Source organism: Rhamphochromis longiceps, linkage group LG23 (assembly GCF_057381845.1).
Source record: "Rhamphochromis longiceps isolate RC_006_pf linkage group LG23, R_longiceps_female_GT1.1, whole genome shotgun sequence".
Classification (NCBI taxonomy): Eukaryota; Metazoa; Chordata; class Actinopteri; order Cichliformes; family Cichlidae; genus Rhamphochromis; species Rhamphochromis longiceps.
Genome location: NC_140578.1, coordinates 24,853,617 through 24,867,324, shown reverse-complemented (window position 1 = coordinate 24,867,324; position 13,708 = coordinate 24,853,617). Strand labels below are relative to the sequence as shown.

Below are 13,708 nucleotides of genomic sequence, written 5' to 3'. Positions count from 1 at the left end.
AGCCTTGGTGGTAAGCCTTGCCCTGATCTAGGATGGAAAACCACCTGTAGCCTCCGAGTGAGTCAATCAGGTCCTGTATGCGGGGGAGGGGGTGCCGATCTGGCACAGTCTTTTTGTTGAGAAGCCGGTAATCAATGCACAGGCGCAATGATCCGTCTTTCTTTCTCACACAAACAATAGGGGCAGCATATGGCGAGTGTGATTTTACAATCCACCCCTTCACAAGCAGCTCCTGTATATATTCTTTAACCTCCCTGTACAATGGCTTTGGGACTGACGCATAAGCCTTTTGGACTGGGGTGTCATCTTTGAGTCTAACTGACATTTGGAGAGAGGGTATACATCCAATGTCACTGCCGTCCCGTGCAAAAGCAGCTGATTCCTCATTCAACATTTTCTCGACTATTCTCTGCTGTTCTGAACTAAGGTGACTGAGGTCAACCGGTGGTCGCCACAGGTCAGCAGGGGGAGTACCAGGAGAGGCCACATTAACTTCAGCCTTCAATACACAAGCTTGTGTTGGACCCCCATCTCCAACGTCCTGTTCGCCTGGCTCCAGAACTTTGGCAACATGTTGGATGGAGCCAAGTTGGGACCTCTTTGGCAGAGTGATTACTTGGTTTGTGTGGTTGGAAATTGGCACTCTAACAAATAGTTGTTTGGTGTTACTGATTTCCAACAATCCTTCCCCCACACTCAGCTGCTCTAGCGTGGCGCTATCCTCTAGTGGCTCATACAGGACAACAGGGTTGGAAATGTCAAAGGTAGATGGTACTTTACATCGCACATTTACCGTTTTACCAGGTGGAACATAAACATTTTCCTTCCCTACCCTAATGGTGGTTATACTGTGGTTTGACTCTTTCTGCAGATTGATAAAGTTGACCATGGCTCTTGCCTGTTCTTCCTCCACTCCTAGGGCTTTGCGGAGAAGGCTGAGGATCATAGTGTGTGCATCTGCATCACACTTATGACTATTAATCATCCCTTGGAGGACATTGGCTCCCAGTAGTGGCTGGGGGAGGGGGAGCTGGCTGATTAGGAAGGGTACTTCCATTGTAAGGTTGGGATCGGTGTTCCCCGGGAGATTAACTGTTAGCTCCACCCACCCATCATATGGGATTGGCTGTCCATTTGCTGCACACAGGTCAAGGCTTTCCCCAGGATCAAGAAGTTCTTGTAAGGGCCTCACTGCATATTGGGGAATGAACGTCTCCTTCCAGGATCTATCAATGATGCTCACTTGTGAGCCAGTATCAAATAGTACTGTCACAGCATAGCCGTTGACAAAACAATTTAGTAGGCTCCTTTTACCAATCAATGGCACTGTTCGGGCTGTACTGTCAGTAACTGCTTGGCTTTTCGGTGGGGAGGGCTGGCTTTCTTTGCAGCGTTTTTTTCCCTTTCCCTTCAGACGTCTCAGTTTGCTAGTGGGCATTACTGAGTGGGACTGGGGATTTGGGATGGTCTCTGTCTGTCCCTCAACAGAGACCGGCTCCCGTTTCCCGGCTGGTTGGTTCGTTTTAAACAGCCAATTGCCCTATGCCCGGCATCCCCACACACAAAGCAGTGATTACAGTTTTCTGAGCCTTGCTGCATACATTTGGTGCAGCTGGGTATTTTACCTCTCCTTGCAGCTGAAGGTTGACTTGGTGGAGGAGTGAGTGCCTGGTTAACAAGAGGTTGGGTGCCATGGAATTGGTCCTGGCCTGGCGTTTGGAAAGGTGCAGTCTTTGATTGGGTTGTATGAATAGCTGCCGCTTGTTGGCCCATTAAAGTCGCAACCATGTTAGTCAAAGCCTCTACTTGTGCACTAAGCTGTTGGATCGCATCATTATCCCCACTGTTTGCACTCACATCTCCTCCTTCCACCTGGACACTATGTGTATGTGTTGTTTTTTGACGGGGGGCATGACCTAACCTACGCTGGTGTTCATTTTCATCGCTAATCATCTTCATAACCTGTCTGAGAATCTCCTCATCAGTGACGTTGCTGTTTGAAAGGAGTGGCCTTAGTTGCTGTCTGATGTCAGTATGTTTTGTGCCCAGGCCTTGGTAGATACTGTGAAGAAAGACTTCCTGAATAGTTTTGGGTTCATAACGAATGTCTGTACTGACCTGTTTTGATTGGAACAGGATCTTCTGTTTGAGTCCAATCATGCGGTACAAGAACTGTTGTGGGGTTTCTTGTTCACTCTGTCTTGCACACATAAGCTCTTGGAACAATTCAGTGCTGGCCTTTTCACCCAGGTGTGATCTGAGAAAGCCCTTGAGTTCATTCACAGTGATTTCATCTTTGTTGATGAGCATATCCTTGAAGACACCTGGCTTTACAATTCTCAGTACACCCCGGATAACCTCAGTCTCTGTGAAACCCTCTCTAATGCCTTCATCTATCTGTTTACACATGCTGCTATAAGTTCTGTCAGCATTGTGGTCCCCAATCTGGCCACCATGTACCTTAAATTCCCTCCGTTGGAGGTAAGAGAGGTCCTTTAAGGAAACCATTCTCTCAGTGGTTACATGTGATGAGGGGTGAGGTATTGCTGCATGTGTTACTGGGTCACCTATACTGTGTGCCCCACTAGGATGTGTGTTACTTGCATTTCTAAAATGCTGTGGCTCTCCACCCCGCTCATCATTTATGATTCTAGGCTGGGTTGGACTCAGATTGGTGGTGCGAGCCTGTGCACCAAAGTCAGTCTGCTGTGATGTTGTAGGCTCTCTGGGGATGAGAAGTAAGGGGGTGGTATGCTGTTGAGTGTTAGTAACTGGTGGTAACTGGCCTAAGGTAGCATGTGTCACTGTAGTGCGCTCGACTGTCTTAGCACTAACAACTGGTGACTCCAGTGGCTGCGCCACCCCATTAGCAGTGTTCAATAGGCCACGATTTTCAACCATACTGCATACAAGATCATTTAGCACCAGCAACTGACTCATTCCCTCATCCTCAGAATTTAACAAAGCATCTGACTGCATATAGTTGATAATGCAATCCACACAACCTTCTTCATCAGTGGACTCTAATTCACTACTCTGGCTGTCTGTGACCAGGTCCCTTGCGAGCTGATAGGCTTCTGCACCTGAAAGCTTATACAAGTTCTTTTTGATGCTCCAAACCAGCTCCTTGCGCGCTGCTGCCATGATGAGCTTCGACTAATGAGACACAGAGGTGCAGTTCCGTTGGTGGAGTGAAGACCCTCGTACAGATCTTGACTTCTCTTTGTGGACACCCACCAGCTGTCGTCTCGGCTACAGCGATGCCATCTCACGTTGACTTTCTGGTTCTAGTATCTCTGGACCCTCTTCCTTAGAAGACTCAACAGGAAGTGGATCCCGGACGAGCCCCCACAATTCAATTTGTTACGGGCCCCAGGAATGGTGCCACAATAACAAAGAAGAAATCCCTGCAAACACAGGTAAAGTTCAGGAGCAATGAAGACAGTGCACTCGGTTTGCCTCTCAGATTGCATCTGACTCGTGGGCGGAAGTCCATCCCCCTAAAGCAACCGGGTTGCACCTGTCTTGGAATAATAGTTCCGCCTGGGGTGTTGCTCCATTTCTTTGTACCTTCTATACAGTTTATGTGACAAAATAATGCACTGGTTAGGTTGGTCATGTTGTCAAAGTCATTTTGGATATTAATAGCCACAGAAAATAACTGATAAACAAATTAAATAAATTAAATTAAATGATTAACACAAAAGTGGCCATGCATTTTGGGTGTGCCACACAATCATAACCACCTGCACCCCATGTACCAAAGGCCATTTGCTACATCCTATTAACCTTTCCTTCCCCACTTCCCTATATGATCTCTCTCCTCAGGAAGGTGAATAAGTGCTACAGAGGACGATCCTGCCCCATCATCGTGCACTGCAGGTACTACACAAATGCCAAGATATGTAAATATTTGCTAAAATCTGCCCCTGAATACCACAAACGGTGTGACATATGTATACACTTGACCAACTTTCATGGAACTTCTGTAGTATAAACAATTAGTTTTAGTACTTTTTAAAGAGTTTATTATCATCTGTAGTTAGTCTTTAATTAAGTAGACAGTAGTCAGTAAGCTAGAATGGTGCTAGTTTGATGTTTTGTTTGATGTTATCTGAGTAAATTGAAGAAATTCTCATATTTATTTTGTGGTGTCTAATATTTACCTTTGTTCTTCTTTGCTTACAGTGATGGTACAGGACGGACCGGGACTTACATACTGATTGATATGGTTCTGAATCGCATGGCTAAAGGTAAACACTTATATTTATGACTGCACGTGGGTTTTTGTTCCATGAGAATGTAGTGTGTAACACGTCCAGGCAGTTATTTTAAAGCCCTGATCTATACAAATGGAGAGAGAGCTGTTTATGTCAATGACCACTACAACATAAAAACTGCATTTGCAGAATTACCAATCAAATGTGATAAAACTGCTGCAAAGGTTTGGTGATCTAGTCTAAAAAAATTTCCTATGGCTCTCTGCATAGTCATTGTCTGTAAGCAGTAAATCTTTTTCGTTGATGTTACAAAATTTTCCCATAGATTTTCTAAAGCTACAGTCATGAAGTGCTAGACACTGGTTGCTGGAATAAAACACTCCTTGCATTTGCTTTGCAGGGATCACTAGTAGACTGTAGCAGTCCCCTGTAGTTTGTTAAAGTCTTTCTTACAAAAGAATAAGTGAGACACAAACTGGAAACATGTTTGTTTGCCTTTAAAGTAGTCGTGCCTTATCACTGGAGTTAAAACGTGTGAAAAGGCAAAACTTTCACTTTGCCCCCCAGCAGTCTGCTTATAATTAAATCAGTCTCAAAGAGGGTTGTGTTGCAGAGTGATTTCACCTGGCAACTGCCTCCAACAACCACTCTCCAGCTAGAAAGGGAATATACATTTTCCCCTACCAACCAGTGTTTTTCAGGGAGTCATAAATTGATCTCTAGGCCTGTGCAACTGGGGCCTAACTGAGGTAAGTGACCCAAAGAAAGATGATTCCTTTGTTATCTCCTTGAGCAGAGTATACACTGACCATCCTTTTTGAAAGAAAAGGAAATTAAGCCGTTCCACGAGTGTAGACAAACGAATGCAAACCAAATTAGCGCAAAACTTAAACTCCCCTTGATCATTTTTAATACAGTTCATAATCTCTAATTGGAGAACTCTGTCTTTTACTGGGTTGTCCACATTTATAGTCTAAGAACTCTTGGGCTCCCGTATCTGGAACACTTATATATAAGCCATCTATGTCCACTGTGAATGACCATCTTTGAACAGAGAGTGGGGCTTTACGACACCAACTGTCTGCTATCTAAAATTCAGTTATGAGATCCCTTCCCAGACGCCTTAACGCCCACTCACATCCTGGGCCATTTGACCTCAATAAATCACGATAGGGTTGGGCTAGGTTTTACTATGGGTTCACCCGAAACCTTGGCTGATTGGAACCCACACCCATTTTCACACCTTGGCTCATGTGATTAGGTAGAGGATCAGTAGGGGGGCTTAAAATCCGGGACTGTCCACCAATTGCGCTTAGAACTAAAGAAGTTTCTCGGATGAGAGGCTTTATTAAGTTTTCTTTAAGTTCAAGAAAACTTAAAGAAGTCCAGACACTTTTCTTTCCAAGCTCCTTAGACTACGATGACCTGGAAGACTGAGAGCCTTCACAGATGAACACTTGTGGTATTATTATCTAGAATTCTTGGGGATCTAGAACTGCTGGGTTGTAGTATCTAAGATTTTCTTTTTGTATTCCATCTTCAGGACATTGTAGTTTAAAGCCATCAGATCACTGTCAACAGCATCTGTAGTAATATAATTCTAGAGTATGTAAAGCCTGTCTGCCCTTTTCCTCAGTCCTTACAAAAAACAATCTTGTAATAAAAGTTTAACCAGTCTATCTCTTTTTGCAGGCGTGAAAGAGATAGACATCGCTGCTACACTGGAGCATGTCCGAGATCAGAGGCCTGGGATGGTCCGCACCAAGGTGAGTTTCTCTTCTCTCTTTTCATTTACTTGCGGTTCATTTTTTTGTTTTTCTGAAGAATAATAAGAAATAAAGAAAAAATCTGTCTTAAACTAGTTTAAAAAAAGAAGCTTTATCTGAATTTGGTGACTACATTATTTTAACTGGTTTTAGACTGGTTTATGGCATAGCTTTGACTTTGTTTAGTTTTTAGCTGGTTTTAGACTGCTTCATGACTTTAAACTAGATTTAGGTTTCTAGTTTTAATTGGTTTCAGTTTTATTCTGGTTTCCAACATTAATTGAAACTAGTGTTGGAAGGAGTTTTAATATTTTAACTTGGTTTTTATAGAGCAAAATCATAGCTCTATAAAAGGTAATATCAGGCAAGGTAATATCAGTTAGTCACATCAAATCATTTTGATGATTCTAATTGAACAATTAGGTCCAAATATGTCTTTGTTCTTTCTCTGATTGGTGGACTAGTTTTAACCACACACTTCATTCAAATGTGGGCAGTTATTGTTGCAAAAACTTTTGATGGGATGTTTTGCTACTAGTCTTTGTGTTCAGTGATATGTCTTTCAGTCTTACATTAAATGCATATAAGAGTACAATACTTTTGCAGACAGACTTGAGCATTTCTTAGCTTCCAGTATTTTCTACTTTACGCTAAGTTCCTTTAACTTCGGGGAGTACCAATGGAAAATTGGCCTTTTCTCTTTTCCAGGACCAGTTTGAGTTTGCACTGACTGCAGTTGCTGAGGAGGTGAATGCCATTCTCAAAGCTCTGCCCCAGTGAAACCAGTATCGAGCAGGGCTCTGATGAACGGACCCCAACGACTTGACCCACGCGCTTGACTTGTAACCTACCTTTCTCTTTCTGTCTACTGACAAACGACAGCATTAATAGGAGTCACAGAGACTGAAGATTTTAGCAAGGAGTTAATCTGTTTCGATAGTTGACACAGGTGTGTCCAGGGACCTTCAGGAGAAAGAAGTAATGAAAATTAAACCTGGATCATGTGGCTATTGAAAGTGGTTTTCAGTTTTAAATCTGATTGTTACCTGTTGAAATCCAATCTGAAAGTGTTGTAGCTGTTGAAATGAATTGACTTTTGCCTCAAGGAATAAGCTAAATTTAAAATGCATATTTACGTCTACATGTATTTGAAAGCATCTGAATGCTCTAAAAGTGTTGTAATGCAGTGTGAAGACTGACATTTAATTTCCTCTCCTCACACGACTAACATCCTTTGTGCAATTTGGATTGTTTTGTGTCTCTGAATATTGTTTGTTGCCTCACGCAAGATAAAAGAAAATCTTAAAAAAAAGAAACTATTCTAAGAGAAAAAAATAAAAGCTATTTTGTATCTGTAAGACCTTAAATAAATCTTTTCGTGTGTAAGTGCTGCAAATACTTCATGCGAGTTCTGACTTTGTCTGAGGCTTTGCGACAGCCAGTTCTTTATTGCGGTTTTGTAGAACTACATCCATGCATACCACTTAGCTATACTTGCACCATTTTAATCCTTTAAATTTAGATCTCTTCACATGTTTTAATAGCTTTTTATAGACTCTTCAATTTGATTAGCTGGAGCTACAAATGTTTAAATTAATTTTTCTGCAAGTTTTCTTCCAGCTAACCAGGTTTGAGTCACTCATTTCCAAGCATTTACTTTGATTACATTTAACAAAACAAAATAAATAACTAAAATAATTCACACAAAACTTAAACTCTAATTCTCTGAACTTCATGTTTCATAGAATGTACACATTACAACTTGAGAGATTGCATTCATTCCGACCCAAAGTAAACACAGACAAAGTATAACTTTATTGTGGTTTTATTTGGAATAAATGCATTGCTGGCTGGAATGTGCAGAACTGCAGAAAGATACAAGTCCAATATTGCTTTGTAAACACTGAACTACAGCAATCAGCAAATGGACCTTCCAGAAGCCTAGTACTCCTCGCCTTCGTCCTCCTCTCCAACACTGTCGGTTCCCACCTCCTCATAATCCTTCTCCAGGGCAGCCATGTCCTCTCTGGCCTCTGAGAACTCTCCCTCCTCCATTCCCTCTCCCACATACCAGTGGACGAAGGCCCTCTTGGCGTACATCAGATCGAACTTGTGGTCGAGTCGAGCCCAGGCCTCTGCGATGGCGGTGGTGTTGCTCAGCATGCACACTGCTCTCTGCACCTTGGCCAGGTCTCCTCCAGGAACCACGGTGGGGGGCTGGTAGTTGATGCCCACCTTGAAGCCTGTAGGACACCAGTCCACAAACTGAATGGTGCGTTTTGTCTTGATGGTGGCAATGGCTGAATTGACATCTTTGGGTACTACATCACCACGGTACAGGAGGCAGCAGGCCATGTACTTTCCATGGCGAGGGTCACACTTCACCATCTGATTGGCCGGCTCGAAGCAGGCATTGGTGATATCAGCCACAGAGAGCTGCTCGTGATAGGCCTTCTCTGCTGAGATAACAGGGGCATAGGTGGCCAGAGGGAAGTGGATGCGAGGGTAGGGCACCAAGTTGGTCTGGAACTCTGTCAGGTCCACGTTCAAGGCTCCATCGAAGCGAAGGGAGGCGGTGATGGAGGAGACGATCTGACCAATCAGCCTGTTGAGGTTGGTGTAGGTGGGACGCTCGATGTCCAGGTTCCTGCGGCAGATGTCATAGATGGCCTCATTGTCCACCATGAAGGCACAGTCAGAGTGCTCCAGGGTGGTGTGGGTGGTCAGGATGGAGTTGTAGGGCTCCACCACGGCTGTGGACACTTGTGGAGCTGGGTAAACTGCAAACTCCAACTTTGACTTCTTGCCGTAGTCAACAGAGAGACGCTCCATGAGCAGAGAGGTGAAACCGGAGCCGGTTCCTCCTCCAAAGGAGTGGAAGATGAGGAAACCCTGCAGCCCTGTGCACTGGTCAGCCTGGAAAATAAAAGTGTCTGAAACGTTAACCCTCAAGTCTTATTAAAAGCACCAGCTTTAACTTGTTCCAAAGATTTGTGCTCACCAGTTTGCGAGTCCTGTCAAGAACCAGGTCAATGATCTCTTTACCCACTGTGTAGTGACCTCGGGCGTAGTTGTTGGCTGCGTCTTCCTTTCCAGTGATGAGCTGCTCGGGGTGGAAAAGCTGGCGGTAGGTTCCTGTACGGACTTCATCTGAGGAACAAACAAATAGACCTTTAGTGGTGGCTCCACTTCATCATGAAACCCTGGGCGCCTTTCTTATATTTGTGTCCAAAGCTGCAAAAATTTATGCTATGAGTAAAATCATTTATTCAGAATGAAGCTATATTTAAGCCTATTCTAGACCATTTACTGAGGGGTTATGAAGTGGCTTCCTACAAAAAACTTAAAGTAACGACCACATTTATTTAATTTGAAAAAATTGTGAGTCAACACTCACTTTTATTGCCCAAGTCATAATGGATGGCAACCCAACTTAAAAATGAAAAACTCTGACTTTTGCAACTGCCTCCAAGAGCCTTTGGACCAATTCCTATGTGAAGGCTAAAACCAAAGCATGTGGGTCTTAGTTTTGCTTTCAAGTGCCTCACTTGTGCTGCTAGCACCAACAGTGAGCAGCCAACTAGCTATTCTGTTCTATTCTATTATAATAGCCCTTTATTGTCATGGTACATGTACAACAAAATTATGAGTGCTCCACACCAACTGTGCAGGAGTTTAACAAAATGGAAATGACATCACGAATAAATAGCAAATGGAAGATTGGTAGCATTAGTCAGAAGAAAGCCAGATTTTTGTAGTAAAACCTGTCTGACCAAATATGAATTTGACAGTTAGGGGAAACTTCGATAAACATCAAGAGGCTGTTCCACTGATTGAGTGATACGAAGTCAGAGAACATGACAAAAATGTTCCTAATGACGGCAACAAAAGTAAAGTGGCTAATGTAATCCAGAGCTCAGAGCCAGCAGTGTTGGTATCAGCAGGGAAAGGATCAAAGCAGATTGAAGAAAATGGCACAGAAAGGGGATCGATCTCTTGTTATCTGGTGAAGTTGCAAATATACTGGAGAATGATGTGTACCTTACTGACTTTTTGCTCATCTGTAGTCATTTGTGGGGAACTTCAACATTAATTTAAACTTTCTCATACACAACTGGTTTTAAAATAAGGGACCAAGCTGCACATTTAGAAATATTTACCAATGACTGTCGGCTCCAAGTCCACAAAGATTGCTCTGGGAACATGTTTGCCAGCGCCAGTCTCACTGAAGAAGGTGTTGAAGGAGTCGTCGCCTCCTCCGATAGTTTTGTCACTGGGCATTTGACCGTCCGGCTGGATGCCATGCTCCAGGCAGTACAGCTCCCAGCATGCATTGCCCATTTGGGCTCCGGCCTGGCCGACGTGCATTGAAATACACTCACGCTGTGGAAGAGCAGAGGAAAAGATGAGTTAGCCTAGCTCTTGCTTTGCATTTACAATGTTTATCACAGAACTGCATTTTAAGGCAGTCTATAAATGATCAAATATTTATGACTGTCATGTATGTTTGAATAAGTAACCTTGTTGCCAAAACTGGTTATTTGCATTTGGGTGAGTGCATGAAAAACCCTGGTTAATAGGGCACCATATCAGTTTTAATATTTTGATCTTGGTTAGCAAATACACAGCAGATCATAAACAGGAAAAGTATACTATTACTCTAATTACAGTCCAGATTATTTTACTTTTGAGGAAGGTCAAAGCTTTTTAAGGTAGTAATAAACTTGCATGTTCTCGTGAACAACAGGGCTTTGTAAATATTTGCACCATTTCCAAACACTGAAAGATTTTAATCCAACAGAAAGTCTAAAAAGGTGAACCGACAGTTTTATTTTCCTATATTTGGAAATGAGCTGTTGGAATCCAGATTAAAGTGGTTTCCTGGTTATGTCCATTTCCATCCTTCGTGTGGTTGTTTCTCAAAGTCTTTTTAATCAAGAACCCTCAGAAGCAAAAAGAGAGTTGAATGTGATACTAACAAAGGTGTAACTAATTGTACTAATCAATTTGACTGAACTTTAAAGTTTCTGTAAGTATCTAGACCCGATTTAAAAAACTAACCTCCCATTAGTCTTATTGAAGGTTTAGGTTCTTTATTAAAGCAAGTAACAAAGGCGTTGAGAATATTACCCTCTATATAGTGAGTAAACTCGTGGGTTAAAGTACGATCAAAAAATAATAATTCTGAAATGAAAAACAAAGTGGTGTAGGTGGTTAGAGATAAGTGTCTGAATGTTTAATGACATAAAACATTAACATTTATTTAAAAATGTTTAATTCAGAAGACTTAGTAATTTCATTTGTAAGATTTTTGGAAACAAGACACATTCAATTGTAGAGTGTGAAAGGAAAAAAGATTAACTTCAGTGCAGTGTCAGGACATGCCGGTGTTGTGCCAAAAAGTGATTGTCTGCCAAAAACTGATTTCCGGTATTTGCCAAAACGCAATTGCTCATATTTAAAGTGCTATAAGTAACTTGTTGGGCTATAATATGTTAAACATATGTCAAATGCATCCCTTGACATAAAGTCATCTTGAGCCACAAACAACATTCGTGTAACAAGATACAAGCCGCAATCAGTTTTTGGCAGCGACTTTTATATAACCTTTATTTATGCAGTAAAAAAAAAAAAAAAAAAAATCTCATTAATTAAAAATGTATTTTGTAAGAGTAAGTTGCCCAACAGGACAGCAGAAATGGCAGCAAATATTACAATAGTTCTGTAAAAATATTTTAAATGGGGATAAAGGACCGGATTGGCTATAATGTAAGTACAAGTTGTAAAGATACTTAAAAAAAACAGATAATTTTTTAATTCTTTATGCAACCCCTTTGTATCCCCTGTTCACCGAAGTCTATTTACGAACATACGTAAAGATATTACACATAAAAAATACACAGAAACACTGGAAATCAGTTTTTGGCAGACAATCACTTTTTGGCACAACACCGGAACATCCGAGCAGCAGTTTTACCCTTAGGTAGGGCTTTCCGCATGCCTGATGAGCTCCAACATGGCAGGGTGACCCCTCCCAAAAACAGCAGATCACTAAAAATCACCCTGCGGGCAGAGGAGTTTTGAAAAAAAAAAAAAAAATCCATTCAGAGCGGAAGCAGCTCTGCTCCCTGCCCCCACTCTGATCCCCACCTCTGTGTAACGTTCACGGACAGGGCGTTATCTAATGGCGCCAGTTAAAAAAAAAAAAAAAACCCCAGAAGTTTCAGTTTCAGCACGACCGCTTACAGAAAGACATGACACGTGTGCACACGACCGTTACAGGCCATTTCTATTTCTTTAAAACGTCTTTTTTATTACGAACTCGTGGGGTTTGATCTGCACTCTTTTTTTTGTCTCTTTAGTTTTAACTGCGCCAGCAGTTTGGCCTGCTTCCACGTCACATAATGTTAAGTGCGCACATGCGTACACAAAACAGAATTTTTTAAAAAAATATATTCAAAATACTTTTACTTAGAGCTATATTTTAAGATTTAAATAAATTAGTCCATAGCGCTTGGCAGTTTTTTTTAATCATTTATTTTTTTTAACAAAAACCTTGCGTTTATTGTAACACCCGTCATTATGTGACTTAAAAAGAAAGCAAGCAACGTTATTTTAAAAAAAAACCGACAAACGTTTACTAAGCTTACCATTTTTGTGCTGTTTTCTCCTTCGACCCGACGTTGAAGAATCGGTTGGTGAAGGCAGGACTGAAGAGCGGAAGAGCAGCCGGTCTTATTTATACTTTTTGAGGGGGCGTAGCCAAACCGAAGGTTTGAATTTCCTGTTGGCGGGAACGAACGTTGGGTAGTGCTGCATTCATATACGGTCCGATTTTGTATCTCGTCTTTCAGTATGTCGTCTTTTCAGCTCTAAACGTGTCTTCACATTTCGTGTTAAGACAGAAACAAAAAAGATAGTCTGGATAAAAGGTGAATTAAAAGCCACCGTTGCCTACAATAATTGTCCATCAGGCTTTGAAATAAAGTTTTAAATATTAGTTGGGCTCAGAGAGCCAGATGAAAAATACTTTAAATAATTTGAAAAACTGAAATTAAGGTGCATTAACTCTTGATTTTTTTTCTTTAGGGAAAACAAAGAAAGTTGAACTGACGTTATTGTAGTGATGACATATAACTGTGACTTTTTAACTTTTGTTGTAATTACCCTCTAAAGAATTTGATTAAAACTTTTACCACCAGGTAAAGTGGGTGTTATGAGACATTCTCTGGTATCTACTTTGAGCACTCAAAGTGCTTTTCTGCTATAAGCTTCACCCACAAACACATTCATACAAGTGTGTCTTATACCTAGACACTTTTAACTTTAAAAAAATGCTTTTAAAAAGTGTTTACTTTTTTCCTTTGATTCTTACCCCCTTTTTCCCAATAACCTTTGTCTTTTGCCAGGCTGCCATTTCAACTCAGGACGTGTTGTTCATGAATTACCTTGTAAAACAAAGGTTACACTGAAACACTCACTTAATATCTCCTCACCAAAATGAACACAACTAGGACGTGAATTCTAAGTGGTTGTTTCTTCACATCCCGTTGTTAATTTTAGCGATTAAAAAAAAAATATTTTTATACTATTTTTAATTGCAGTCATTTAAGGGTTTTTAAACTTATTTCTGAGATATGTCATATAAAATGTAAAAAGCTCGCAAACATGCATTCTTTCGTTCAGCTTCCCTTTCAAATAATGACAAAGAAAACCTCCTTA

The 13,708-nt window shown here is 41.4% G+C and overlaps 2 protein-coding genes across 3 annotated transcripts in view; one reads left to right on the top strand and one right to left on the bottom strand.

The window, feature by feature from the left end:
* The window catches only part of ptprnb (protein tyrosine phosphatase receptor type Nb), a 62,003-nt gene extending 54,880 nt beyond the window's left edge, over positions 1–7,123 (top strand). For both annotated transcript variants that reach the window (XM_085397532.1, XM_085397531.1), the window contains 4 exons: positions 3,829–3,882; positions 4,189–4,253; positions 5,913–5,986; positions 6,695–7,123. In XM_085397532.1, coding sequence (XP_085253658.1) covers positions 3,829–3,882; positions 4,189–4,253; positions 5,913–5,986; positions 6,695–6,766 — 265 coding nt within the window. In that variant the 3' untranslated portion in view covers positions 6,767–7,123. The remainder of the gene's footprint in view (positions 1–3,828; positions 3,883–4,188; positions 4,254–5,912; positions 5,987–6,694) is intronic.
* A 672-nt stretch (positions 7,124–7,795) lies between these two features.
* LOC146642031 (tubulin alpha chain-like) lies at positions 7,796–12,744 on the bottom strand. The gene is made up of 4 exons (XM_085397536.1): positions 12,637–12,744; positions 10,147–10,369; positions 8,988–9,136; positions 7,796–8,902 (listed from the first exon to the last, which is right to left on the bottom strand). Exons 1-4 carry the CDS (start codon positions 12,637–12,639, stop codon positions 7,928–7,930), a joined length of 1,350 nt encoding a protein of 449 aa, XP_085253662.1. The 5' UTR covers positions 12,640–12,744; the 3' UTR covers positions 7,796–7,927.
* Between the last annotated feature and the right edge of the window lie 964 nt (positions 12,745–13,708).